Source organism: Podarcis cretensis (genome assembly GCF_951804945.1).
Source record: "Podarcis cretensis genome assembly, chromosome: 10".
In the NCBI taxonomy this organism is placed as follows: Eukaryota; Metazoa; Chordata; class Lepidosauria; order Squamata; family Lacertidae; genus Podarcis; species Podarcis cretensis.
The window spans coordinates 34,312,511-34,339,761 of record NC_137179.1 but is presented as its reverse complement, the minus strand read 5'-3'; the positions used below and the strand labels follow the sequence as shown (position 1 = coordinate 34,339,761).

The 27,251-nt window shown below is 45.0% G+C and overlaps 1 protein-coding gene across 5 annotated transcripts; it reads left to right on the top strand.

Annotated features, from left to right (window-relative positions):
* The first annotated feature begins 124 nt into the window (after positions 1 to 124).
* Positions 125 to 26,992, top strand: LOC307224881 (pentraxin fusion protein-like). 5 transcript variants are annotated; one of them, XM_079992054.1, is made up of 9 exons: positions 187 to 397; positions 1,044 to 1,094; positions 2,289 to 2,574; positions 4,471 to 4,625; positions 19,377 to 19,481; positions 20,516 to 20,601; positions 21,810 to 21,944; positions 24,304 to 24,409; positions 26,769 to 26,992. In XM_079992054.1, the coding sequence occupies exons 1-9, from the start codon at positions 337 to 339 to the stop codon at positions 26,855 to 26,857; spliced, it is 1,074 nt and encodes a 357-aa protein (XP_079848180.1). In that variant the 5' UTR covers positions 187 to 336; the 3' UTR covers positions 26,858 to 26,992. The 5 variants fall into 5 exon arrangements, with proteins under 5 accessions (XP_079848178.1, XP_079848179.1, XP_079848180.1 ...); XM_079992056.1 differs by lacking the exon at positions 19,377 to 19,481; XM_079992052.1 differs by lacking the exons at positions 19,377 to 19,481; positions 20,516 to 20,601; positions 21,810 to 21,944; positions 24,304 to 24,409; positions 26,769 to 26,992 and adding exons at positions 6,008 to 6,055; positions 6,229 to 7,088 and having other exon boundaries at positions 125 to 397.
* The last annotated feature ends 259 nt before the right edge of the window (positions 26,993 to 27,251 follow it).

The window sequence follows — 27,251 nt, the reverse complement described above, 5'->3', positions numbered from 1 at the left end:
CCTGTTGTGTATGAAAGGTATGAATAATGTTTTGGAATTTGACTGCTATTTCTATGTTCTGGCTGGTCCTGTTAAGTCAGTCACACCACGGACCCATTATATCTTTATCTTGCCAGATAAAAAGCAGTGCCCAAGAACTGCCCTACAGCTCAAAGCTTTCCCAGCTATAAGACAGCCTGGCTTGTGTGGGTACATTGGATTTCGAAGTTTTGAGGAACAGCCTGAGCACAAGCAGCAAAGTGGTTTATCTGAAAGGAATGGAGAAGGTCTCGGATGCTGAAGCAAAGATGCTGAGAACTCTGTAGAGTGTTCCAAAAAGTGGATAAAATAACAAACATGTTACGCAACTCTGCATTTCTGGTTATTGCTGCTTTGCATTGGCTCATAACACACAAACGTAAGTACAGTTTTGATTAAGTACTTTGGCAGACAGATTGACCCTAAACTGTTTGGGACATGTGGACTTTACTGGATCCAGCAAGGTTACTTGTGTTTGTATATTTGGGGCTAAAAAGTACTGCCAGGACCCAAAGAAGACAAATTGTGTTCCATATGTACACAATATCCCTAATTATATCATACCTTAGTACAGATTTTAATTGTAAGCCACTTTGAGAGCCCACTGTGGCTGGAAAGCAGGATAGACATATGATCAGTAATAAAATAAATTGTTCAGCCTCACTCATCATGAGGATCCTGTTGACTGTAATCCATGAAATATAAGTGATCAAATATATGTGATCAAAGACAAAATCACAGCCAGGGCCCAAGTGACAACGTAATGATATAAAAATGATGATTATTTAAACATGAACAGCTATACATGTAAACATATGTGAGTACGTTTCATGACTTTCGTGAGCATGCACACTTCTTCAGATACCTGAAGTATCTGAAGAAGTGTGAGTGCACACGAAAGCTTATACCCAGAACAAACTTAGTTGGTCTCTAAGGTGCTACTGGACAATTTATCTATTTATTTCGACTGTGTCAGACCAACACAGCTACCTACCTGAATTGGTAATTGCTGTTCTTTTTTCCAGGCAGTGCTGGCAATGTTGCCATTGCAGATGCTTCAATAATCCCAGTTGGAGGTAAATCCTGAGTGTGGCTTATTTCAACCTAAACCCTTCCTTATCCCACTTGCCTGAGATGGCATATGTAATACTGTAATAATAATATTTTTTCTGTTGCTGCTGTTTGTTGGAATTTGTTGCCTGCCCTTCGCCACAAGGTCCTGATGTGGGATATACATTCATTCATTCAACAAAATGGCATTAAAGCATCGCTTTAAACCACAAAAGGCACAACAATTACTACAGGGCAAGAGGGTGGGGGACAGAACTATCTGAACTTGTCTGCTCCCCAGAGGCTGAATTAAGATGTGTCTTTTGGTGGCTACAAAATATAAGAGAAGGAATAGAGGGAAATGATTCACTCTCAAATTATAAAACCAGGAGTCTTGCATGACTATTTGCATGGGGGGCGGCTGCAGTCAAGTGCAGATGCCTGATTTTGGGAAATGCTAGGAAAACAGTGCTTCCTGATGTCTGCTGAAAGTAAACTGCTGTGTGTGGTTGTGCATGCAATAAGCCTCTTTTGGACTGCAGGCTACTACTGTGTAAACTCGACAGTTCTGTGATTCTATGTCTGATGTACAGACTCCTCCTGAGTTCACTGTGCACCCAGATGGTTGTGTGAATAGACCTTCAGAGTCATTCATCAAAACCAAAATCAGATTCAAGTGCGTGAGAGAGGCAGCAAAATATCTCTTCACACAGTTGTATAAGGTTAACATGTGAAACGCCACTAGCACACTAGTATAAACTGATAGATTAGACAACTTGCATCAAAGATAAGTAAGCGGCTATTAGCATTGACAGCTAGATTTGTATCTTCTATATTGAGAGATAATATATTCAGAGATAATAAATCCTTTAAGTTGGAATGGCATAAGACTCATGATCTCATGGGTTTGAGCCCCATGTTGGGTGAAATAATCCTGCATTGCAGGGGGTGGACTAGATGACACCGGGGTCCCTTCTAGCTCTACAATTCTATGCTTCTAAGTACCACATTCTGGGGACAAGAGAGAGTGTGGATATTGCCATCTCACCCTTTTTTCTGCACTGCCACAGAGCATCCAGTTAGCCACTGTCAAAGACTGAATGGTGTTTTAAGTGAACCATTATCTGATCTGACTTCAGTTCGATATCCATGTGATATCTGTGTTTCTGCTTTTGTTTTGGCAGTAAATAGATGTGCTTTTTTCTTCACATCCCCTCCAGATCCTAACATTGCAGTGGGGAAAATGTCGTCCCAGTCGAGCACGTATGAAGAAAAGGGGAAGTCCAATAAGGCCATAGATGGTTCACTGGCCAATAGTTATGCTAATGGAGACTGCACCCTGACGAGGAAGGATTTTGAGCCCTGGTGGATGGTAGATTTGAATTCAGCATTTCAGGTATCTGCTGTGGTGATCACAAACAGAGGAGACTGTTGTGAGTCAAGGATAAAAGGAGCTGAGATTCTCATTGGAGATTTGCCACAGAAGGGAGGCACGATGAATCCCAGGTATTTCTCTGCTGTTAACAAATGAATGGTGATGGAAAACCAATAAAGATGACATGCAATATGATCTTACTTGGAAGTGAGTCCTGTAGGGTTCAGTGCAACCTACTTCCAATAAACTTTTCTTAGGATTGGAACCTTAGACCCAATCCTAAAAACATTTTTGTTGTGAGTAAGTCCCATAGATTTCACTGGAGCTTACTATTTATTGTTTGTTTTTACACATTTTACACAATTTATATACCACCTGATGTGCAATCACTTTATCAAAAAAACAAGACTTTCAAGCTGTTTGCAATGTTCTGAGAGTGAATCTGCTGTAGTTTTCGCTAGCAGGTTTGTTAATTATACATAACTGAAAAAATAGACAGATCTGGAAGTCAGTCAGTCGTGTTGGTTTCCAGAGGACTTGGGGGATTTGGAATCTGCAGTATAAGACCATTGATTCCTCACTGATGATGTTGGCAGGGCTCAATCTGAAAAAAATGTACTACTAAAACATGAACATCCTAACCCTCTCAGTTAAATAAATGGAGAGGCTGCTGCTGGATTTTAACATCTATTGCATCAGCCACTCTTGTAGTCCATCTGTATCTTCTGTCCTCTCCCTTTGGAGGGACGAGCCTGGAAGCTTGGACTATGTTGCCAACTGCCAGGACCCAAAGAAGACAAATTGTGTCCCATACACACACAATATCCCTAATTATATCATACCTTAGTAAAGATTTTAATTGTAAGCCACTTTGAGAGCCGACTGTGCCTGGAAAGCAGGATAGACATATGATTAGTAATAAAATAAATTGTTCAGCCTCACTCATCATGAGGACTGATCCTGTTGACTGTAATCCATGAAATTGGTAGTTTCCGAAAGATATTCTGGAGGATGCTGTCATTGCATGGAAGCTTCCTAGGGGGTTTTTGGTGAGAAGTCTAGTAATGGTGAACAGGTCATCTAGATGGTGCACAAAACAAGAGGTTGTGGACTCTCCTTCCTCGGAGGTTTTTAAGCAAAGGTGGACGGCCATCTGTCAGGGATGCTTTAGTTGATATTCCTGCATTGCAGGGGGTTGACTTGAGGTCCCTTCCAGCTATGATTCTAGGAATCCAAACATCCCCAAGCATCAGCTTCCTCATCGCAGCTAGTCTCTTCCTGCATAATGCGGCTATAGGCAAGTGTTGAATATGGATTCCTGGTGTGTATGAATAATATGTGTATGAATGGCATACAGAGTAAGATAGACCTGCTGTATTAACAGAGTAAGTATTCTAGAGCAAGGGCATCTAGCATGGTCCCCTCCAGATACTATGGACTCCAACTCCCATTAGCCCTGGCAAGCATCATCGGCAATCAAGACTATAGAAGTTACAGTCCAACGACAGCTGGGAGGGACCACATTAGCTACCCCTGCTGCAGAACGTGCTGTAGAATTGTCTACACTTCTGCATAGTTGAACTATGGCATCTCAATCACAATATGTAGTGATGACCACTGTCACAGATGACTTTGAAAGGGGATTCAATAAATTCATGGAGGATAAGGCTATCAATTGCTACTAGCAATGAAGACTGTATATTGCAAGCGGCATCAGAGACAGTATGTTAGGGAGTATGGTCAGGGGAGTGCTGCTACACTCATGTTCTGCTTGTGTTGTGGCTTTCCATAGGCAACTGGTTGGCCATTGTGAGAACAGGATGCTGGAGTAGATAGCCCTTTGATCTGATCCAGCAAGGCTCCTCTTAGGAAGTTTAACTGCAAAGAAATGATTGAGCAAAATGTTCTGTGTCTCTTGCTGATATTTTTAGTTCTTTTCACCTAAATATTGGTGGGGTTCCCATACTTCCATGTGCCATATCTCCGCTGGGGTCAAGCCATTGATTAATGCTCTAGTTGCTTTGCAGGTGCGCTACAATCAACAGCATGGGGCGTGGGGAAACCATGTCCTTCACCTGTGCAGGGATGCAGGGCCAGTATGTGACCATTACAATCCCGGGGAGATATGAGTTCCTCTCACTCTGTGAAGTGCAAGTTCTCGCACACCCATGGCTCCATGTGGGTGAGTAGATGGCCTCTGTTGTGAATTTGATGTGCACAGCAAAGGAACATGTTGCTCATGCGATGTGGGCGAACCAAATCACTGATTGTTAGAAAACCCCTATTATCACAACTCAGGTGAGAGAGGGCCTTCCTGCCTTTCCCAGAGCTGACCAATGAATAGATAATGTCAGTAGCTGCACAGGTGGGGCTGCGTTGCTCTTCCGTCTTCCCAACATTGTGCGTCACTACAACTTCTGGGGGGTGGGCAAGGCAGTGGGAGTTTGGCATGGTGTGAGAGGAGCAGTGGAACTAGTCCAATGCTCTAGCTGCTGCATGTATTTTGTACCCGCAGGGGTAAGAGGCAGGGGAAAGACAGTCGGGCGATATTTTAGTCTATGTTAGTCCTATTCACCATTGAAGTCAATAGACAGGACTAACTTAGGTTTCTTAAGTCAATAGACAGGACTAACTTAGGTTTCTTAATTTCAAAGGGTCTACTCTGACTAGGACTTTGTTGGACACAAGCCCAGGAGAGCAACACAGCCCCACTGGCTGCTACTGGAGAATAGTATGTCTGTTGATGGGGAGTAGAAGCTTCTCCTGCCTCCACATCTACGCTTCTGCTGGAACTTCACCTCTCCCTTTCTGTTCCTGATATCTGACAACCCACAGTTTTGTTACATACATTTGGGTTGTTGGTTTTTTTGAAAAAAGCAAATAATTTATTAAATTCATACAACCCATACAAAATTTAAACATCAAGAATATTATAGAAGTTTACTATCATAGACAGACAGATGATAGTTAGATAGATAGATAGATAGTTAATAAAAAGCATATATACTTTCAGCTCCTGTCAGACATAATCTTCATTTTGCTGAAACCTGCTGTTATATTTCCCCTGACATAATATGTTTCAGAACTTCATAGAGCTATGTAATCAATTCCCTGCCTTAAAATTTGCAACTCGCCTTTTATGTATTGTGTTGCTAGGTTCCGCCCACTAATGACACTAATAACTTCTCTGAATCTCTCTCTCAGCTGTTAATTTTACAGCATTTAGCTGTTCTGATATCTTTCTTACTAAGTCTCTGTTATTATGTTTCTGATTAATTATCCAGGCTTTTGCATATAGTATTCTAACTAGAGTTATAATATATATAACACTTGGTTTTGATCACATGCTCTTATATGGTCTTTTACATAATATTTTACATGAGGAGGTCCAATGAAACCTAGTAGCCCAATATTTCATGTAGGACTGTAATAACCATTTGCCAATAACCATTTGCCTTATTTCATTTCCACCAAAGATGAAAGTTTGGTTACATAACACTTATGAGTAATGTGAATATTTTTCTCACCAGTGCCAGAAGCTCAGACATGTCATTTCTTTTGCAGTTCATGATGGTGGACGGAGCCCTGTGAGAGACAGTGAAACTGATTTAGGTAAGTGCTCAGTTGTGTGTTGGACTATGACTCCCATTGGCTCCAACCAGCCTGACCAATGACCAAGGATGATGGGAGTTGTAGTTCAGAAGCATATGGAGCGCCACAAGTTCCCCACTGCTTTGCTGAACAGTGATTTCCTGTAGAAGTGCTAATGATGCTTCCCCTTCTAGGTCTGCAGGGCAGAGTTCTGAGTTTCCTTAACGAATCGAAGGAGAGTTATGTTGTCATATCTCCACTGCAGCCTCTGAATGTCATGGAATTCACGCTCTGCATGAGAGTCTCAGTAGAGGATCTGAGCGATCGCAAAGTCATTCTCTTCTCCTACCGCTCTCAAAAGGACGAACTGAGGATCTTGCGTGAGGCAAAGGGCTGCTTTGGCTTACACATGGGGGGTCAGAGTGTGATGTTTGCCCTCCCCGATCTCAGCACTTTGGGAAGTCATATGTGTGTCACCTGGGAAGCTGAGTTTGGCCTCACCGCCTTTTGGATGAATGGGAAAAGGAGCGTCCGAAAAGTGCACAACGTAGGGCATATTGTTCAGTCGGGGGGCACTGCAATGCTTGGATGGGATCAGAGTGCACAAAATCCATCCGAAAAGCAGGAACGGCGTTTTGTGGGGGAAATAACGGATCTCTACATGTGGGATTATGTACTGAAATCTCAAGACATTCAAGATGTGTTCCAGGTCCACCAGTTTCCTAGAGGAAACATCTTTGACTGGAAAATGTTATCGTACAAGATTACGGGGAATGTGCTGGTATTACCTAAGGACTAACACCCAAGGAGGATATGGGCATTATTAAGATATGCAGGAGATCTTTTGTCTTCCTCCTTTGCAAAAGAATAGACGAAAAGGGAAGGAGGGAAAGCACCACCTGAGATGTGGAAGCGCAGCTGGTGTCATTATTCATATTGCATGTAATTATTCACATTGTAGGATTGTTGACTGCTGTATGAAAAATTCTTTCGTACTGAAAATTGTTGAAGTAAATCATAAATTTTAAATAAAACAGCCCTATGAATAATCAAATTTGAAAACAAGATTTATTTACTCATGGCAAGCTGTTGTGTATATAAGAAAGACATATCTATAACTGTACTAGGGGCTAGAAACTTATTTGCGAAAGAAAGCTGTGGATTCTTAAAACGTCTATAAAGACCTTGTGGCTTTAATAAGGTTGCTCCAGGAGATATTTGAGATGCAGTGAGCTTTGCTATTTTCATTTTTGTGACCATTATTAAAGTATGTGCACTGTTGCTGGCCTCAGTGTACTGGATAGTTTGAGTCACAAAAACCAGAAACATACAAATGAGAAGCAAAGCTGTTCCTAGCGCCAAGGATCAGACAATCTAAACTTGAAGTACTTAGGGATGCAACAAAGGGAGATGAAAGAGTGACAAAGAGCATTGCTGCTGTGCAGACTACAGTCTCTAAGTCCACTGCAGGCTAAAGTTAAATAAAATTCCAAAAAATAAGCTCTGTGGAATAATTATATGAGCAAACATCATGTCATTCAGGACAAAGTTGTGAAGAGTGCTGATGAAATTAGAAATAGGATGAATAGTGTCTTTGTGTTGGGGACTTCAGAATATAGACCAGAATGGAAAAATCCAGGCAGCAATATTTCTTAAAGAGAAGATTTTACTCAATTTGGTTTTTGTCAGACAAAAAGCAAAAAGGGGTGCATTCAGGAAGAAATGAGAGAATGCCCACGAACACCAGGGGCAGACAGTTTTTATACCCTTAGGCAAAGCAAAAGTTCAGCCCCTTGACTCACCCCTCAAACATTCCCCTTTATGCATATTCATTAAAAGCTCTACCAATAGGAAAATTGGTGGCGGCCTTTTGGTTCCAAGCTGCATTATCCACTAGGTGGTGTTGTAAGCTCATAAACTCTCTGACCCACTTACAGTTCCTAGTAAAACCACATTGACCATCGGTTTTCTCACCGTTAGTCTTGTGGTGAGTTAAATCTTCCTGTTGTTCGCTCTTGACTCGGTGTTTTACTGGAATTGGGTCGACAGCTAGCTTGCAGGTGTGAAGTGCTCTGACCACACTTGCTGCATTTGCAAAAATGCTTTGTGCAAGCAGAGGAAAGAAGTAGTTTTTAGCTTTTAGCTTGCTCCTTATAAAATGGCTTCAGTCTGGCTCTCCAAAGTGGACCCAGGTGGACCCCTGGTCCTCACTCCTTCATTCCCCCCTTTCCATCATGAAAATGCTGACCGGTTCCGGTTCATCATTTTCGATTGATGGACCTATAGGTCATAGAGAGCCAGGATATGGGTACGTGCTGAGACATTGACCAGTGCTCGTTTGTGAATGGTGGAACGGTTAAGTGGCAGTGGGAGAAGTGGTAGTCCACTCGTGGCATCTGTTGGGGCCAAGATGCATACCAGACATTCTGACTTATTGGCCGAATGGGCTACCATTTCAGCCATTTGTAACCACCTATTGTAGGGGTTAGACAGGGAAAAATTGGTTAGACAGGGAAAAACCAGATATGATATTGTTCATGCCAGCAAGAATACAGGAGCATCCAAAGAAGTAGAGCAGTACATACCACTCCTACCCACCAACCCCAATATTTCCATAGTTCCTCCCACCAATACTCGGGGCCATTCCTAATATTCTTTTACCGCTGAAGGGCCCACTGATATTCATATTCTATAAACGCTTGGGCCTCTGGGGTTATTTTCCACCTTATTTCGGAAGCTCCTACCACTTGGATCAACTTCCCAACTATTCCCGGTGGGTGGAGACCCCTGTGGTTTCCTGGGAGAATACTATACCCAAAAGGGGCCCCTTCTTCCATGTAAATGATGTTGCACCCACAAGAATATATCCACCCCTGCAACGGCCTGAAACACGGGGTGGCTATATCAAGGGGTTCTGGTCCCAATACCAAAAGTCCTAGTGGTGCCTCTAAATTTGCTGGAGAGCAAGTTTCTACGTTGGGGACGCTGCCCGCTGGCGCCCCTCCCATCCAATTCTTCCGGAACTAGGTGCCCTGTCTGTCTACTGGGTGGCAACTCTTATGCAGCCACAAGAATACCCTGCCACATTCAAGGGTATTAGGTGTGGAGTTACCAGGCCCAGCAGTTTAGGTAGTATTCTGGGATTTTGGGAGGCTCGAGCCACCACGACAACCACAGGTGGGGCTGCAGAATTTACTGGCACTTGTTCAGCAATTTCAATGCACACCTGGTTCAGGCTCCCTCCCCTACAACACTTGCATTAAGATAGGTTCCGCCCCATGCAACACCTGGGTTAAGATTAGGACCTGGTCTATTAAATGGGGTTGGTACAGTGCTCTACCCCCCGATTGACAGTTGGTTACCCCCCCACAACAGCAGGAGCGGTCCAGAACTCGATAGATTTCGACCGTCTCTGCAAGTTCCCGTATAAGCAGTACCCACGTGCGCTGGACAGTGGTGTGGAAGAGGAGCCACAATGGGGTAGTGGGATGTTTCAATACGGCAACCTCATCAAACCCCTGTTTCCAATAGCCAATGAGCACGCCATCTCTTACCACCGGCAAGACGAACCAGTCGTAGCAGAGGTCAGCAGGCCAATAGGGTTGGTATGGCTCGGTGGGGTCAGGGCAATAAGACATAGAGCAAATCAATATAGAACATAATAGAGAAAAGAGAAAGTCCTTATGAAAGTCCTTGTGATGATCAGCTGCAGGATCTCGTTGCCCGTGGCCCAACGCGTTCCGGTAGCGTCAGACACAAGGTGATGATCAGTGAGTCAGCTTCAGAGGGTCAGCAGGATTTTTCTTGCAAGTCCAGACACCCTCCGACTTCTTCAGACGCGTGTGATGTACCCAGGGGATCACCTCGGCTACTTTCACCGCAGTTGGGGATGAGGGGGTCGCCAGACGCTGTCCCCGGTTGGAACTGGTGAACCGGCTCAGCGAGACTGGAAGAAATACCTGGAAAGGAAGCAAACACACACACAGGACATGGATTGCACTTGTTCCTGGCTGATGTGATCTCCCACCCGCCCCAAACTGGCGGGGATGTCGCTGATGAAATGGGGTGGTCTGCCATATAGAAGTTCAAAAGGTGATAGTCTCAGTCTCTTAGTTGGAGCGATTCGCACCCGAAACAAGGCAATGGGCAGGACATCTATCTAGTTGAGTCCCATTTCCTGGGTCAGCTTGGCCAAGTGGGTCTTCAAGGTACGATTTATTCGCTCAGTGTTTCCCGAATTCTGGGGTCTGTAGGCTGCGCACAGGACACACTTCTGGGATATAGCAGCAGTTAGCTGAGATAGGTTGGGGATGTAGAGTATTCTCCCAAGGTGTGCTTCAGCAGCTGGGCCTCCCAAATGGGTGGATTCGTGGTAATTCTTCACAATGACACTGGCCAGATGCTGTGGGACAAAAACACGGTTGTCTGGTCCTTCCTGGAGCATTGCTCCTTCTTGACATGCCCACTGCTGTTCATCAAGGGTGTAACGAGGTTCTACGTTGTCTGGAGTGAGTTCTGGGATGAGGGCTGCGGTGACCACTGGTGGAGGTTTCAGAGCTGCTTCACGAGCTTCTGGTTGCCTTTAGTGACCATGTCCCGGCCTCTCCCATGGCCTTTGTAGTGCATCACAGCAATCTCTTCGGGGGCCTATACAGCTTCCAGTAATGTCTCAACTTCTGGACCGTATTTCAGGGCTTTCCCGTGGGCTCCAATCAAGCCCCGCTCTTTCCATAGGGCGCCATGCGCATGCAGGGTTAAGAAGGCATATTTGGAATCTGTATAGATGTTAGCCTTGCATCCAGCTGCCAATTGCAGGACCCTAGTCAGTCCAATTAATTCAGCCTTTTGGGCAGAAGCGCCGGGGGACAGGGGTTCTGCTTCCACAACCTCCTCATTGGTCACTACAGCATATCCTGCTTTACGAAGGCCGTCCACAATGAAACTGCTGCCATCTGGATAATATACAATGTCTGGATTCTTCAGCGGCTCATCCTTCAGTTCCGGTCTGCTGGAATAGACCTCATCCATCACTTGGAGACAATCATGGTGTTCCATGCTGTCTGTGTCTGGCAAAGGCAGTAGAGTAGCTGGGTTGAGGGTGTTGGCAACCCGTAAATGTATTCTGGGATTATTCTTTTGGCAAAGCAGGCATTTCCTGGAAATCTGGGCTGCCAGTTGATAAAGCTTGGCTATATAGACATACTTCTCCAGCTGCTTGGTTGTGGCATCTGGCCCCATGTGGGTGGACTCATGGTATCTTTGAATTATCTGCTGGGAAAGGGACTCTGGGATCTACATCCTATCATCAGGGGTAAGGTACCATCCTTCTTTGGACAATGTCAACTCCTGAGCATCTGCAGTGTCCCTTTCCTGCTTTGTATAGGCTGGTTTGTCAGCAGTGCTTAAGATCCCTTCTGGGACCAGTGCTCCAATAACTGAGGCTGGGGCTGGTGCAGTCATGAGGCATCACTTAATAGTCTCAAAAGCTTCTTGTTGGGCTGGCCCCCACTCAAAGGGGTTTCTTTCTCCTCCTCTGGTACTCTCGTTTAGAGGTTTTGCTAAAATACTGAAGCCTGGGATACAAATTCTGCAAAAGCCTGCTGCTCCTAGGAATCCTCGCAACTGTTTTCTGGTGGTGGGTTCCTTCATGCAGCAAATAGCTTCTTTTCTCTCTGGTCGCAGTGTCCTTTGCTGGTGTGACACATTAAAACCTAAGTATTTCATTTTATTTTGGCACAATTGACCTTTCTGTTGGGAAACTTTGTATCCCGCCTCCCACAGCAGGGGGAGCAATTCTTCGGTGTCCTCTCATTCAGGGCTGCCCTGGTGCTAGAGAGGCTGGACTCAGCTGCACTCAGGTCCTTATGGCTCTGATCCCCTGCCAGCCTCACTTGAGCCTCCAGCTCAGCTACCTTGTGCTTCTCCTCAGCCAGTTCCCTGGTGACAACTTCCAGCACCTGGGCTGCTTCGTGCCCCTCCTTCTTCCCTTTGGCCAGGCTCTGGGCAGCCTCCCTCTGAGCCACAGCCACCTGCATCTGCAGAGAGGCAATCTCTGCCCGGAGCTGGTCCTCTATGCCCTCCTTCTCCTTAAGCCTGCAACGTGGCACGAGCCAAGTCCGCCTGGAGCTCAGCCAGTGCTCCTTGGTGCTTGGTGTTCAGGTGCTTCACCTGAGCCTCCAGTTCTGCCACCTTCTGCTGCTTGGCCTGTAGCCTCAGGTGGGCCTGCTCCTGCTCCTGCTCCTGCTCCCCGCTCAGCGCTCGGACCTTCTCCTTAAGCCTCCCCAGCTCCCCTGGGTCTCTTTTGGCAGCCAGAGAGGAAAGCTCTGCCAGATGGTGCTGCAGGTCCTCCACCTTGGTCCTGGAGGCTTCCCTCAGCTGCTGCAAATATGGAGGACAGCAAGTCCACCATTGCCTGGGGTTTTTCAGTGAATGCAGGGGTGTGGGTCTTCCAATTCATCAAATCAGTGGTGGTGAAGGGGACGTATTGGAGGGTGAAGGGGGGAGCAGGGAGCGGCTTGTCCCAAACTACACGAAGGGGGGGGGGTCAGGACTTCTGTTCTTGCCTCTGTGGTGGAGCTGGACCGCTTTAGGTGCTCCCCCAATGCTTTGGCTCGAGCATTGCGATAAGCTTCTGCAGCTTCTCGATACATAGGGGTAGTCGTCCTGTATTTGGCCATCTGTTCTCTCAATTCTTTAACTTTGGGGTATATTTCCTCCAGGGTCTGGTGGCTGGGCTCTGCCTTGTCTACTTCTGGGGTGTCTGGCAGCCCCCCCTTTCCTATTGCTTCGGCTCCTGGGGCCACATAGTGAGGCAGTGGTGGAGCTTTGGGGATATGGGGCTGTCCCTGTCCTCCCAAGGGGACCACCACGGCACTGGGAACAGACATTTTCCTGCCTGTGTTCCTTTAATTTCAGTCCTAAGGGCCATAATTTTGCATTGATCAGTCTTATATTTCTTCAGCCAGGGGGTGGGGGGGTTTCTCTATTATCACGTGAACCTCTAGAACTTCATCCATGGTCACAAACTCATCCAAGTTAAATGGACAAAGCTCTTCTTCCTCCTTCTGTTTTGTGCAGTTTTTTTTTTTAAACTTCTAGTAGTTCTCCCAGCAGACACCTGCCACTGGCTGCTCACACCCTGTGTCAGCTTCAGGTGTCCGGCTTGTTTCTTCATCTCTTCCTTCATCCTTTTCTGTGGCAACTAACTTGTCAACTATGGTGGCCACAGAGATGCAGGTCTTCTCTTGAGGCTCCTCTGTCTGAGCCTCAAACTAGGGGTCTGTTACAGTGTTCTCTGAGACACACCTGAGCTCTGAGCCATCCAGCTGGTGCCTGGTTAAGGGCACCAATTAAATTGCCCTCCCTGTCTCAACTGTAACTGCTATAGGTCTGAAAGCATTTCGTAATTCCTAGCCATAGACCACCTCTAAATGGTCATCAGAGAAGCTAGGGGGCTGCTGGTGGTTTCCCTGATGTGTTCCAAACTGCCGCTGGTCACAGAGGTACCCAGCTCTTCCCTAGCTAAGTTCTGGGATTTAGGTTGCCCTCCCTGGTCAAGCTGTAGCTACTATAGGGATCAAAACTGTTGGAGGTCTGCAAGGCTCATGTGCTTCCCAGTTCAGTGATGGGCTTTGGAGAAACTAGGAGGCTTGCCTTACTACCAAAGCCACAACTCAGGAGAGAGTCCTCCAGCTTTGCCTAGCTGAACTCTTGCCTTCATTGAGGTCCAGAGATCTGAAAGGTTTGTATGCATTCTAGTGCAATATACCAACTTGAATAACCTAAGGGATCTCTCGAGCGATCCCCTCCATCGCTCCCAAAGCTGCATCTGAGTCTGAAACTCTTCCCTAAGTAGGTATTCAGCCTCAAAAGATACTCCTTGTTGCCCTGTCCCAGCTAGGGCCCCTATGTTTCTGAAAGATTTGATGCCTGCTGACTGAGGAGTAGACATCAGAAAAGTTTGGGGGTGGTTATTCCTTTGAGGCCTCCTCTCTCTGATTGTAAGTAATTTGGGCCAAATCAAAAGCATTCAAAAAGACTACATTGGCTTGCTTCAGACCCCATTTTTCTTCCAGATACTCCGCTCCTAACCGGGTTTCAAAATTCCTTCCACTCTCCACACACTTCAGGTTGTGACCTAGGTGAGGTCGCCCTACTAGGAAATGCACAACCCTGCACTCGCTTGGCCAAAGGGACGCTAAGCCCTGACCGCTCATTCAACAAATTCATTCACTGGAGTATCTTCCACACAACACACAAAACATACACCAATTCCCTCTGTCCTGTTTCCTTCTTCCAAATACCTTAACGTGGGTGGTTATCAGGGGACAATCCTTTTCCCCTTAATGCCACTGGCCACGTTGGAGATGTGATCAGGATCTCCCTTCTCCTTGTTCAAAAGGAGGCTTCCTATTCCCCACAGGACTTGTTTTCATGTACTCACCCCAGCCGGCTGGACTCTGTCCTGTCCTGTCCTGTCCTGTCAACCTCGGTCCTTCAATCCGTTGTCTCCTCTCACAGGATCCAGCAGGAGGGTCAAATTGGCTTCGCCCTCCTCCGAAGAAAAGCCTCGGTGCGCGCTAGGAGCAAGCGGCCGGTTGCCCCCTCCCCTGTGCCCTGCCTAGAAAAGGACAAGGGAGCTGCCTTCTGGTCTTTTTGAGGACTTAAGGTCCCTATCCGAGTCACGGCACCAGAAATGTTGGGGACTTCAGAATATAGACCAGAATGGAAAAATCCAGGCAGCAATATTTCTTAAAGAGAAGATTTTACTCAATTTGGTTTTTGTCAGACAAAAAGCAAAAAGGGGTGCATTCAGGAAGAAATGAGAGAATGCCCACGAACACCAGGGGCAGACAGTTTTTATACCCTTAGGCAAAGCAAAAGTTCAGCCCCTTGACTCACCCCTCAAACATTCCCCTTTATGCATATTCATTAAAAGCTCTACCAATAGGAAAATTGGTGGCGGCCTTTTGGTTCCAAGCTGCATTATCCACTAGGTGGTGTTGTAAGCTCATAAACTCTCTGACCCACTTACAGTTCCTAGTAAAACCACATTGACCATCGGTTTTCTCACCGTTAGTCTTGTGGTGAGTTAAATCTTCCTGTTGTTCGCTCTTGACTCGGTGTTTTACTGGAATTGGGTCGACAGCTAGCTTGCAGGTGTGAAGTGCTCTGACCACACTTGCTGCATTTGCAAAAATGCTTTGTGCAAGCAGAGGAAAGAAGTAGTTTTTAGCTTTTAGCTTGCTCCTTATAAAATGGCTTCAGTCTGGCTCTCCAAAGTGGACCCAGGTGGACCCCTGGTCCTCACTCCTTCATTTCCTTCATTTGCACTCCAATAAAATCCATCTGGGAACCCACGGGAGATGGGTTATTGTTTATCCAGTTCAGTTGAAAATGTTTTGAGTGGGGATTCAGGAATCTGACCAAGACTACGTACACACATTTTATTCTGGAATCAATGGAGACTAAATATTTGTTTTTTCTACGTAGCCCACACTCAGCCTAGGTCTAGTGCCCCCCCCCCCGCTCCTCAAAAGCACTTATTCAGAAACTGGTTTCATTCTGAAAAGAAAAGCTCGTTGCAGATTGATTCTGCATTACCTCACAGTGTGTCCATTTAAAAAGAAATGTAGGTGGTTCTGACAATGGGGATTCAATCTACACTTGGCCATATACCAAGACTGCAATCACCACATCCTTCTTCGTTCACCTGGGGCATGTGCAGGGAGGAAAAGACAGGGATATCCTAATCAAGGGGAAGGTTTTCAAATGTGTATCAAGTAACCACACACCCACTTTGTCTGATTAATTTATATACACAGTCACCTATATAGAAAAACAACCATTATATAGAAGACTGTCCCCTGACTACTCTTTAGAAATATGGGGCTGCATAGCTCAGTTACTACTTGCAAAGCGCTGGAACAGGCCGTGGAATTTGGAGCAGAGAAATGGCAGGAGAAAGGGAATACTTAGCCTTTCCTGCCCCCATAACTTCTTCTAGTTCCTTCCCTGTTTGTTTTTACAGTCTGTGTATATTTGTCATAATAAGTAGATAAAACAAGCTTGGAAGGGAGGAAAGTACAGCATTTCCATCCTATACATTGTTCTATAAACAGTCCTGGCCCCCAGTCCTACTGCTTTGTGGATGAGAAGCAGCTTCCTAGCCCCTTAATGGCAGGTATTAATGTAGTTCCAAGATGGCGGCTTTTGATTTATTAAGATCCCCACCATTGTTTTCCTACCATGAGGTCTTCCAAGTTCTTTTCGCAGAAAGCTTCATTCATTGCTTTATTTGTAAACTACAGCTTCTTCTTCACTGTTACAAGTTGTGCTCAAGCAAACATGCAAAAGCCACATCCTTGGCACATGGCTACACAAAGAACCCCTCAGGCCTTTCCTGTTTTCAGGTGGGTTTCAGTCACATACAGGTGAATTCAGGTTTTGTAATTAACACTGACTTGGAACCCTTGAACAAAAAAAGCCCCCTGCTCCTCCACCCTGGCACATCAGAATTTTTGCAATAAGGAAAATAAGGGGAAATGCACTGGGAATTGTAGTCCAAAACATCTAGAACAGTGGTTCCCAATTAGGGGGTCTGTGGCCCCATCCCTCGCAGCCCCCCAACTAATTTTTTGTCATTTTTGCATGGTAATATAACAAATTTTATGGTCTGTTTTAGCGCTGTGCAATTTTTCAATATACTGTACAAAAGCACTTTTGAAATCACACCACGATCAGGGGCGTAGGAAAGGGGGGCAGGGGGCCACCCCAGGTGCCATCATGGAGGGGGGTGACAAATTATCAAGGAACAATTACTGCCCTACTAGGGAGGTTCATTAAAAAAAAGTTTTTTAAAAAATGCCTGCTCCAAAGGTCTTATCTTACTAGTACTAGGGATGATATAGCTACATAAGAAATTTCATGCATATCAGTTAATATCTTGACCCTCCTCCACCAAAATAGCTGTTTATTTGGCCGTTTTCCTATGTCGTGAAGGCTGAAATTTCAACAAAGCACACACCTTTGCTAGACTCTTTTCAGGCACCTGCTAAAAGCATTCTTTTTTTAGGCAAGCATGCCTAGATGCTTAGGAAGTTGAAGTAATTTTTTTTTGGGGGGGGGGAGTTGAAGTAATTTTAATCTTAATATTTTAGCTTTTGTATGTTTTAAAGTAGGATTGTTAATTTTTCTTGGTTTTACTGCTGTGGTGTTTTTTTGTTTTTTGTTTTGGTAAACCACTTTACAGGTTTTTTAAAATAAATTTTATTAAATAAATAGGCAATAAACATAAATAAAATAACACAAGCCAAAAGACAATCCACAGTCTCTGCCCACAGTCGTCTACTTGTTATCAGAGGCTCAGAATCCACATTCCTTTGTAAAAAAATATGAAACAACGTAAAACCATTTTTGCAGGCAAAAATAAAAAAAAATAACAAAAAATAAATGTGTGGGTGGGTGACAATAAATTTTCTGCACTGGGTACCACCTGACCTTCCTACGTCTCTGACCACGATAATGATTTTGAGCCAGCAAGACGCAGCAATACAGTGGTACTCTGGATGCAAGCGCACACTCCCCCAATGCTGCTGCGTGCGGGAAACTATCTAGGGAGTGTTTCCTGCCGGCAGCTGCATGAGGGGAGAGGCTCAACAACTTTGGGCCATCTCCCTTCATTTTCCTAAAATGAGTCCCTAAAAATAGGGGGGCATCTTATAGACGGAAAAGTACAGTAGTTAACATGTGGGGTGTGACGAGATAAAATCAAATGTGGGTCCATAGTAGTAGTAGTAGTAGTAGTAGTAGTAGTAATAATAATAATAATAATAATAATAATAATAATAATAATAATAAATGTATACCCCGCCTATCTGGCTGGGTTTCCCCAGCCACTCTTCCAACAAAATATTAAAATACAATAGTCTGTTAAACATTAAAAGCTTCCCTAAACAGGGCTGCATTCAGATGTCTTCTAAAAGTCTGGTAGTTGTTTTTCTCTTTGACATCTGGTGGGAGGGCATTCCACAGGGTGGGTGCCACTACTGAGAAGGCCCTCTGCCTGGTTCCCTGTAACTTGGCTTCTTGCAGCAAGGGAACTGCCAGAAGGCCCTTGGTGCTGGACCTCAGTTTCCGGGCAGAACGATTGGGGTGGAGATGCTCCTTCAGATATATTGGACTGAGGCTGTTTAGGGCTTTAAAGGTCAGCACCAACACTTTGAACTTTGCTCGGAAATGTACTGGGAGCCAATGTAGGTCTTTCAAGATGGTGTTATGTGGTCTTGGCGGCCGCTCCCAGTCACCAGTCTAGCTGCCGCATTCTGAATTAGTTTTAGTTTCCGGGTCACCTTCAAAGGTAGCCCCACATAGAGTGCATTGCAGTAGTCCAAGCGAGAGATAACTAGAGCATGCACCACTCTGGCGAGATAGTGTGTACCTTTTTGAGGAGGAAAGATTGTGTCTTTAGAATATTGTCTATAATAATGTCCCTTATTACTTCAGTTTAATCTGGTGAATTTAATGCATACCTTTCCAGATATGATTGCACTTGGGAAATGCATGATAGAAAAGCAGAATATAACTCACTTCTGGGAAACAAACAAACAAACAAACAAACAAACAAACAAAACAACAACTGAACAACATCGGTGTAAAGATGATGAATAATTCCAAATGTATGACGACCAATGTCTGAGTTAAATGGGTGCTTTGTGCAAAGTTAATTGCTGGTTCTTTGGAAGGAGGCTTAGGTAAATATGATATTAAAAGCAGGAAAAAGGCCAATGATAAATAATCATACCATTGGTTGAAAATCCTGGCATCAAGAACAGTATATCTCTATGGATATAACATGGCTGATGCAACTCCGTATTTACAGGCTTATGGCACAGGGAGAACAATGTAGTGGAAAAGTTTCAGACAGATCCCTAGCTATTTGAGTTCCCAAATATTTGGTGTTTGTTTTGAAATTTTCATGTGATTTCACCTTGCTGATCAATGTGGTGTGATGCAATATCTGTATTTATATGACTGGGAGAGTCAGATAACTGTTTCCAATTTACCTGTTAGTTTTTAAATGTAAGCACATAGTCCATGCATGTTTGCTGAACTTTTCCTTCATTTCAGTTTCCTTCCTCCATTCATCATTTTGTTATTGACAAGGAGAAATATTTGTTCTCTGAGAAAATCAAATCAGTATCTTGTGTCCTTAGTTTGGAAGAATCCTAATTGGAGGATATCAGTATTCAGAAAGGTATATTAACCTCTTCGAAATTCTCCAGATGCATTGAAGAGGAGAGTGTTTTCCCAACGATTTCTCTTCTGAATTTTCTTTACAAAGCCATTGAGGAGGACACCATGCTTTTAAGAAGAACCTCCATATCTGTGGCATTTTATCTCTGCCTGCTGCTTATGACTCCTCTGCCAACGCTAACTTTCCAAGAAGGTATGTTTCTGAGCTTGGGCATCAATTTCCCCCTTTTCTTCTCTCCTTTTCAGTGATTCCACCAACAGCAAGATTCCATTTATTTGTTTATTGCATTTACTCCCACCTGTTTCTCCAAGGAGCTCAACGTGGCATGCATGGTTCTCCTCATTTAATCCTGTGAGGTAGGTAAGGCTGAGACTCAGTGTCTGGTCCAAAGTCACCCAGTCAGCTTCATGCTGAGTGGGGTTTTGAACTCTGGTCTGCCAGGTCCTACTCTGATACTCTAACCACTGTACCAAATTGGCTCTCTTTCAGAGGCTCATCAGCCCACAGGTACGTAGCAATTCACAGCACTCTCGGCATCTCTCCAAATATGAACTACCACAGAGTCTTTCTCTGCTCTCCCCTGACTAGCTGAAGTGTATTTTACTTCCAAAAGCAGTTGGGGGTGGAGGGAAGGAAGGGAGCCTTCCAGGGCATCACAGGAAACCTCAGCCATGAGCTCTTGGTGGGGGCAAAGGACCAACCAGCCATTCCTGCCTAAATGGCCACTGGGAAGGTGTCCCAAGGGGAAAGGATAGATGGGATCTTCCCTTCTGAAATGTGAAACAGAGCTCTAACATCAGAGTGCTAGATCTGATGCCAAAACCTCCCTTACTCTCTCTGCCACTGGCTCTTTCAAAGCGCTGGCCTTACTGGCACTGGCTCTATGGCTTCAGAAGGGCTGGGAAGGGGGCATTCTGGTAAGCAATGTGGATCCGAAACATCCTAAGCCATCCTGGTCCCCTAACACACCATTAAAATGGGAAAATATTGAGTCATGTTCCTGAGTGTGACTAAATCTCCCCCTCTCCTTTGGAAAACATTTTTTTTTATGGTAATGCGATAAAAGCAGAGAGGAGTGCATGTGTGTTCAAGCCTATTCCCATAGTAAGAGAATAATAACCTGCACTTCAGCTCTAGGAGTCTCTCTTAGCCAGTCAATCAGATTTTTATTGTTTGTGGTCAATGGACACTGCAATATTATCTAATAAATCTGCCGCTCCTTGCAGGATTTACTTGCCCAGAGAACTGGTTGAAGCGTGAAGGAAACTGTTATGGCTACTTCGAGGAACCCGTGACCTTTGCACAGGCTAGGGTAAGAGATGGTTTATCATTGTATTAGCTGTGCATATGAGGAGTCAACATCCCTTTCATCTCTGTGAAAATAGAGACTGGACAGGAAGGTGCTGGAAGGATGGAATTGGGCCTGGCTATACCGAGGCCGGTGGCCACTGATGGAGCTCATGGTTTGGCGCACTCCCTGTGTGACAGGAATCACTTTGTGGCACAGTGTGGCTGGCTCCACACAATGCAGAAAGGCTGGTGTTGGCCCCCAAATCCCACAAGACCTCACTTGCTTGCGTTGCATGGTCTTGCGTGAGTTGTGGGAGCGGGTGGAAAGGAGACTTCCTTAAAGAAGGTTGCTGTGCCTCAGGTCAATCCTTTCCTCAACGAGTTTCAGATAAGAAGGCACAACAATCTGTGGGGAGAATGCAGAACTTCAGAGGTTGGTATCAGGGTTGTGGGGCGTCAGGAGTGAACCTAATCTGCACTGGATTATTGGTTTATTTACTCAAAGCAAAAGGGTAGTATTGCCAAAGAGTAGATCCCTAATGCACAATATTAATCCAGTAATTTTAAGGCAGAAGAAATAGTAATGAATATAATAAAGAACAATTATCATTATTATTTATTACATTTGCTAGTTGCTTTATCTTGCCCAGGGCAACCCAAAGTGACTTACAACCAACCAACAAACCAGCCAGATCAAAAAACACCACATAGATACATTAGAACCAAGAGGAAAAAGAAATACATGAAAAATATCCCGTCCACTTCTAAAAGGCTACAGAGAGTTGAAGGCCAAAGGACTGGTTATAGAGGAAAGTTTTTGCCAGGCACAAAATCATGACTTTTCAGCCTTGGTAGCATTTATCTGTTTCTCTTTCATTCTTCTGCATTATTGTTTTAATGTAAAAAAAGATGAAAAATGGAACAAGGGCAAAACTGGTATTAGATTATGAGCACTTGGCACTAGTGTTTGCATAGGGCTGGAAGGCTTATCCCTCAAAGGCTAAACTGCAACCGGGGGCAACTTAAATGATAAAAAGAAAGAAAGAAAAAAGAAGGTAAACCTGACTCTGTTGATAGCTGAGCTCTAGCTGTTGCAGCTAGCAAACCTTTGTTCAGTTTTGGTAGAGGATGATTTGATTAAAAAAGAAAGTCAAAGCTAGCAGCTAGGGGCTGTGTCTAGAAGCTGGTGCAACCCATAGAGTGAATGGCATTCTTTGTGTCCTTGTGTAGGAGAAATGCCAAAAGGAACATCGTGCCGACCTAGTCTCTTTCCATAGCAAGGAAGAAGTCTGTGCAATTGCGAAATTTGTTGCCGGCTTCAGTGACAACAAAGATGTTTGGATAGGTCTCCACGATCCTCAAAAGGTGAGTGCAGCGAGCTCCCTGGTGCTTAACGTCTCGGGATGTTTCCAACACTCTTCTCTTCTGAATTCCTCTCTGGATTTTGGAAATCAAAAACAAGATCAAGTAGTTCAAAAGTGGAACTGATGCACTGGAGCTCTATGATGGCAAATGTCAACACAATCTGTCAGGAAATGCCACTCTCTGACCTAGAAAGCCTTCTCCAATAATTCCTTATCTGTAAGAACTTTCTCTCTCAGGGTTGGGGAGAAGCACATACTGTATTGAACTAGCTGTAATGTGGAAGTGAGAGTCAAACTGGGTGCAGGATGGCCCGGGTTCTAATGTTGAGCCAGCCAGTCGCCATCTAACCCAGGAAAGGGGAATCTGTGGCCTTCTGGGTGTTGCTGGGCTTCAACACACGTTGTTGGGAGCGAGCCATCAATAAATCACACAGACTAAGTGAACTTAACTCTTTATTTGAAGAAACGGGATCTGCTCAGGAGTGCCAGGCCTAATGAGCACTACAACTCTTATTCAGTACAACTTGGTGTTATGAGGCAGTTGCGAAGAAGGGAGGCTTCCCACAGGTGCCCAACCCTCCTCCTCTCCCAGGTTTTCCCCAAGCAATCTGAGACTGCTGCTGGGTGTCTGCCTTTGCAGGCATGGGAGACACCCATGCTTCTTCACCAGCCTGACTCATCTCTGCCTCTTGGCCTCACTCCTCTCCTGCTTCTGTTTCTGCTGCAGTTTCTGGACTTCTCTCTGCCACAAACTCTCCCTGATCACTAAACCCTGTTACCTCTTCAGCTTCTGACACCTCCTCCTCCTCCTACTACCTCTGACCACTCATCATTGTCCCATCACCAGTCCCCTGTCTCTGAGCCTTCTTCCCTTGGAGGTTCTGCAGCTGGTTCCTCTTATTCTTCCTCTGCATCCAACCAGTCCATGGCACCCATTAACCCCAGCCAGCATGTCCAGTGCTCGGGATGATGAGTGTTGGAGTCCAACAATACAGTGGTACCTCGGGTTAAATACTTAATTCATTCCGGAGGTCCATTCTTAACCTGAAGCACCACTTTAGCTAATGGGGCCTCCTGCTGCTGTAGCCCTGCCGGAGCACGATTTCTGTTCTCATCCTGAAGCAAAGTTATTAACCCGAGGTAATATTTCTGGATTAGCGGAGTCTGTAACCTGAAGCATATGTAACTTGAAGTGCATGTAACCTGAGGTACCACTGTATATGCCACAAATTTCTTATCACTGAATGAACTTCATAGGTCAGCAGGGAGGAGAATTTGGTTTGATTTACATTTTTAAGTGAACTGATCAAATTCACACCTCTTGGGCCAATATATAAATTATCCTTTGGCTCTCACACTTCTGGTGGAAACACTGGTACCTGCAGGTGTTGTGTTGGCAACCCCTATGGAAAATGAAGAGCACAGGCCTCCAAAACAGATCTGCCCATTACAGCAGAGTGGGGCGGGGCAGAGGGAACGTGAAGGTGGTGGTGTTTGAATGCCTTGAGCATGGTGCAGTCCCACTGCCCATCAGCTGATAGGATGGGAATGCAATGTCCTGCATCAAAATTACCCAGAATCTGAAGAAAAAGACCAAGTTGCTTATTGGCTCCCAGCCAAGGTGTCAGGGAACTGCCATCGGAGCGCAGGGTGGTGGAGAGGCTCTCGGACGCTGGGGAGGGAACCAGCAGGGAAAGAAGGAGATCTTCCGCTGAGGAAGAAGGGAAGGAGGAGGAGTCGGAGGGAAGGCACAGGGACGCTTCAAGCGAGACCAGTGGAGAGAGCTCAGGACCTCCCCTGGGGACGCCCACTCTGCGCAGAAAGCTATCGTGCAGGGAATCCAGGCGGAGACTTTCTGTCAAGGAGCTCTTATGTTGGAAGAAGTTCAGGAAACGCCCACTGACGGATTCTGCCAGTGATTAAGGCAGCCACGAAGTAAGGGCTGTCCGGTCAGGGAAAGTTTTAGCCAACTACTCAGCTTGGAGCGGTTTGGCGCTTACGCACAAGCAACCCCTAAACCCTTTACACAAGGCATATCACATTGCGGACCTCCTACTTAGCCGTAAACTCAGTGAAGTCATACCACAGATGTGGGAAATCTTTGACCCTCCAAATGCTGCTGAACTACAACTCCTAAGCTTCTGAAAGCATGGCTAATAGCCAGAGATGGTGGGAATGTAGTCCAAAAACATATTTTTTTTTTGGGAGGGGTACAGATTCCCAACCACAATTTTATTCCCAGGCTGACTGGTCTAGGACTGCAACCTTGGTAAGTTTCTGCGCCATTCCATGAGCATTCTCCAAAGTATTCCACATGGTTGATTCCCCTAGTAACCACATTTCTTGTCTTCCACCTGCAGGATAACGTATGGGATTGGACTGATTCCACCAGGTTTAACTTATATGCTTGGCTGGATGACACAGACAGAGAGAATGAACACTGTGCCCTATTGCTCCACGGCACAAGTAAGTGTGCAGGTGCTTTGGCAGTTGGGGACACAGGGATTCAGGAAGGAGAAGAGCAAAATACGGCTGCTTTTGTGTACTTTCCAGCTCTAACACTTTGAGAGCTGAGATTTATGGGTGTTTCCTCTAAACAGCTGCAAAGCACTGCTTGGGTCAGAGGTGGGAAGGATGCAGTTTGTAGCAAAAAAAGTGGCTGGCACACCTAGACACTCCTCTTCTGTTGCAGCCTCTTCCCTCTGCCACATCCACCCCAGCCAGGGTTCCAGGCATGTGCTTGCTAGGTTGTTAAAGCAAGAGCAAAGGGGGAAGAGGATTCCAGAGAAAATGCTTTCGGCAAGTGAGGTAGCTGTTCACCACCTGCTGTTCTGTACAGCAATTGTACTGTGAAATTGCTTGGAGATGCTTCCTAGGATTCATAAGTGACATAAAGGACATCACCACCACGCCACTTAGCAACTGTTCAGTAGAGGCCTGACTTCCCAAATCTGCCAGCTTTGTAGCTCAAACCAGTGGTAATCCTGATGGGTTTAAAGACTTTTGCCTGCCAGGAAAGGTGGCATATACGTCAACAAGGTGGTTAGCACAGGTAGTCATAATCACATTTTAAAGATGCTGCCACTGTGTCACCTTAAATATCCCGTGCTGCCACTTGTGTATGTCTGTGCATTCACCTCCAGCCAAGGAGGCTAGAAATTTGGCAATTCTCGAAATGCAAATGTTTAAATCAAAACCCAAAATTCTCAGTTGCACAGAGGTTTGCATTTTGCATATCACATCTACAGCTTTGCTTTTAGCCTTTCTCCTAAGGATCTAATCATGTGCTTGCAAAACTGTAAACAGATAACAACTCTTCTCGAAACTTAGAAGTAGTGCTGAAGAGCGGACATTGGGCTTATCCGTACTTACCTTTCCTCTGCGCTTCCCAGACACAGGGCTGCATTTTAAGCTGTGTGTCTCTACTGCTAAATTGGAGCAAACAGCACTCCGCAGAAAATCCAATTGCCATTTGGTGTGCTTCAGCTTTAAAGAGCGGGTTTTTGTGGGGAATGCTCCAGGGCAGGGAAAAGAGTGCTTGGACACAGAGTTGTGCCTGGAAAGCACAGCTCAAAAGGTAAGTGCACATAAGTGCCCATTGTCTGTGGTTTCTTATTCTTGCTGCAGCCTGAATTTAGCCAGTTTGGCAGGTTTCTGTGGTGCTTCAGGCAATACTTACGACTTTTCCAGACAGCCTTTCTAGACAGTAAATTCATGGTTATTTCTGCTTGTGATGGCACAGGGCAGTCTGACGAAAACTTGCTTTCAGTACTCTTTGTGCCTGAAATGTTTTGGGGCAGATATCCTGCTTGGTTTCCAATCAGTGCATGTCCTGCAGCTTCCTGCTGAAATCCTGTAGCTTTGTATACTTCAAACGTCCCAGGTTATTGCTGTCTTGCCTTTGTTGCCCTGTGGTGCAAGAGTGGCCCCTCCAAATGGCAATGGTGCAACAACACCAGGGAAGCATTGCAGAACAACTAATAAAGCAAAATGACGCATGGATGGTCCACTATAAATGCACTGCTCATGCATCAGTGATATATTGCAGAACACACCCACACAAAACCCCCATTCTGGAGGAGCCCTCAGTGAAGATGAAAAAAAGGGGCCGAGTCAGCCACTCATGCTTAGCATTTGAAATCTCAGGAGCCGAATTGGTGAACTTCCTCTAGGTCAAACATTGTGTTTCTGGTGATGGATACAGAAATTCTGCCCATGGTTTTGATCTGTGACAGCTGTTTCAGACATATGCATTTTCCATATAGGAAAAAAGACCTGCATAGTGATGTTCTATTGCTTCAGATGGGCACTGAAGACAGTTCCCCCCTTGGCAAGCTTTGAGGAGGATTGCTCCCAAGTGAATTTCATACTGTTATCGCTCTTGACTTTATTTTATTAGACAGAAAACCCCTATATGTTTTTGTTCGTCGCTTGTGTTCTTTCATGTGCATTGTAGGTGAACTTGGATAATTCATACAGAGGCAGAATATACAGTATATATTATTTCAAAAGAAAATAAATATTTAAGGCTGTGGTCATCCCACATGAATGTGTGAACTAGCCCAAAAAGGTCGTGGAGTGAACAACACTTTTCTAATAAGACAGAAGACAGTTAATATTTTAATTATTAGTTTTAATAACCTATATTGCCTGTTTAATATTGTTTTGCAGTATGTTGTCCAAGGAATGTTTGTGGACGGGTAGCTATAAACATGTAATTCATAAAATAAACAACCCTGGCAGGTTGCATCCCAAGGAGAGCACAGATCCTGCAACCCACAAATCACCCTGGTATCTCAGCTGCCTTAATTTTCTTTCCTCATAGATTACATTGCATGGGACAGCAGAAATTGTGAAACCAAGAACCCCTACCTTTGTAGTTCGACACCAGAAATTATCGTTCGTGAGTGCTAACAAGGAGGAACCCTGGCTGGCTGTCTAGAAGAACCTGCACCCAGAGGGATGTCAACTCCTTCCATGACTGCTAAACTCACCTGCTACTCATCTATAGGCTGAAATCCCAAATAAACAGTAGAACTTGCAACTCTATGTGGCTGGGTGTGTCATCTGTTACAAGATGGGGAAACGGATTCCTTGATTTTTCTTACCTATTTTATTTATTTAAACAGTCATAAGCCTTACTTTTACAAAGTGGTGGTGTACCCAGCAGAAATAATTTAGACAGCAAACAATCTTGGGGGTTGAACCCAAGACCTTCTGTGTGCTGTGGCCCTTCCTGTTGAAGGTAATCACCTGTCCCACCTGTCTCCTGTCATGGAATCCTGTGATTCTCAGGTAGTCACATGTC

Excerpts from the sequence above, each read along its gene's own strand:
- LOC307224881 (XM_079992052.1), top strand. The coding sequence starts at position 337 with ATGTTACGCAACTCTGCATTTCTGGTTATTGCTGCTTTGCATTGGCTC. Across the intron at positions 4,626-6,007 it reads ACACCCATGGCTCCATGTGG|TTCATGATGGTGGACGGAGC; the intron begins GTGAGTAGATGG and ends TTTCTTTTGCAG. Across the intron at positions 6,056-6,228 it reads AGACAGTGAAACTGATTTAG|GTCTGCAGGGCAGAGTTCTG; the intron begins GTAAGTGCTCAG and ends TTCCCCTTCTAG.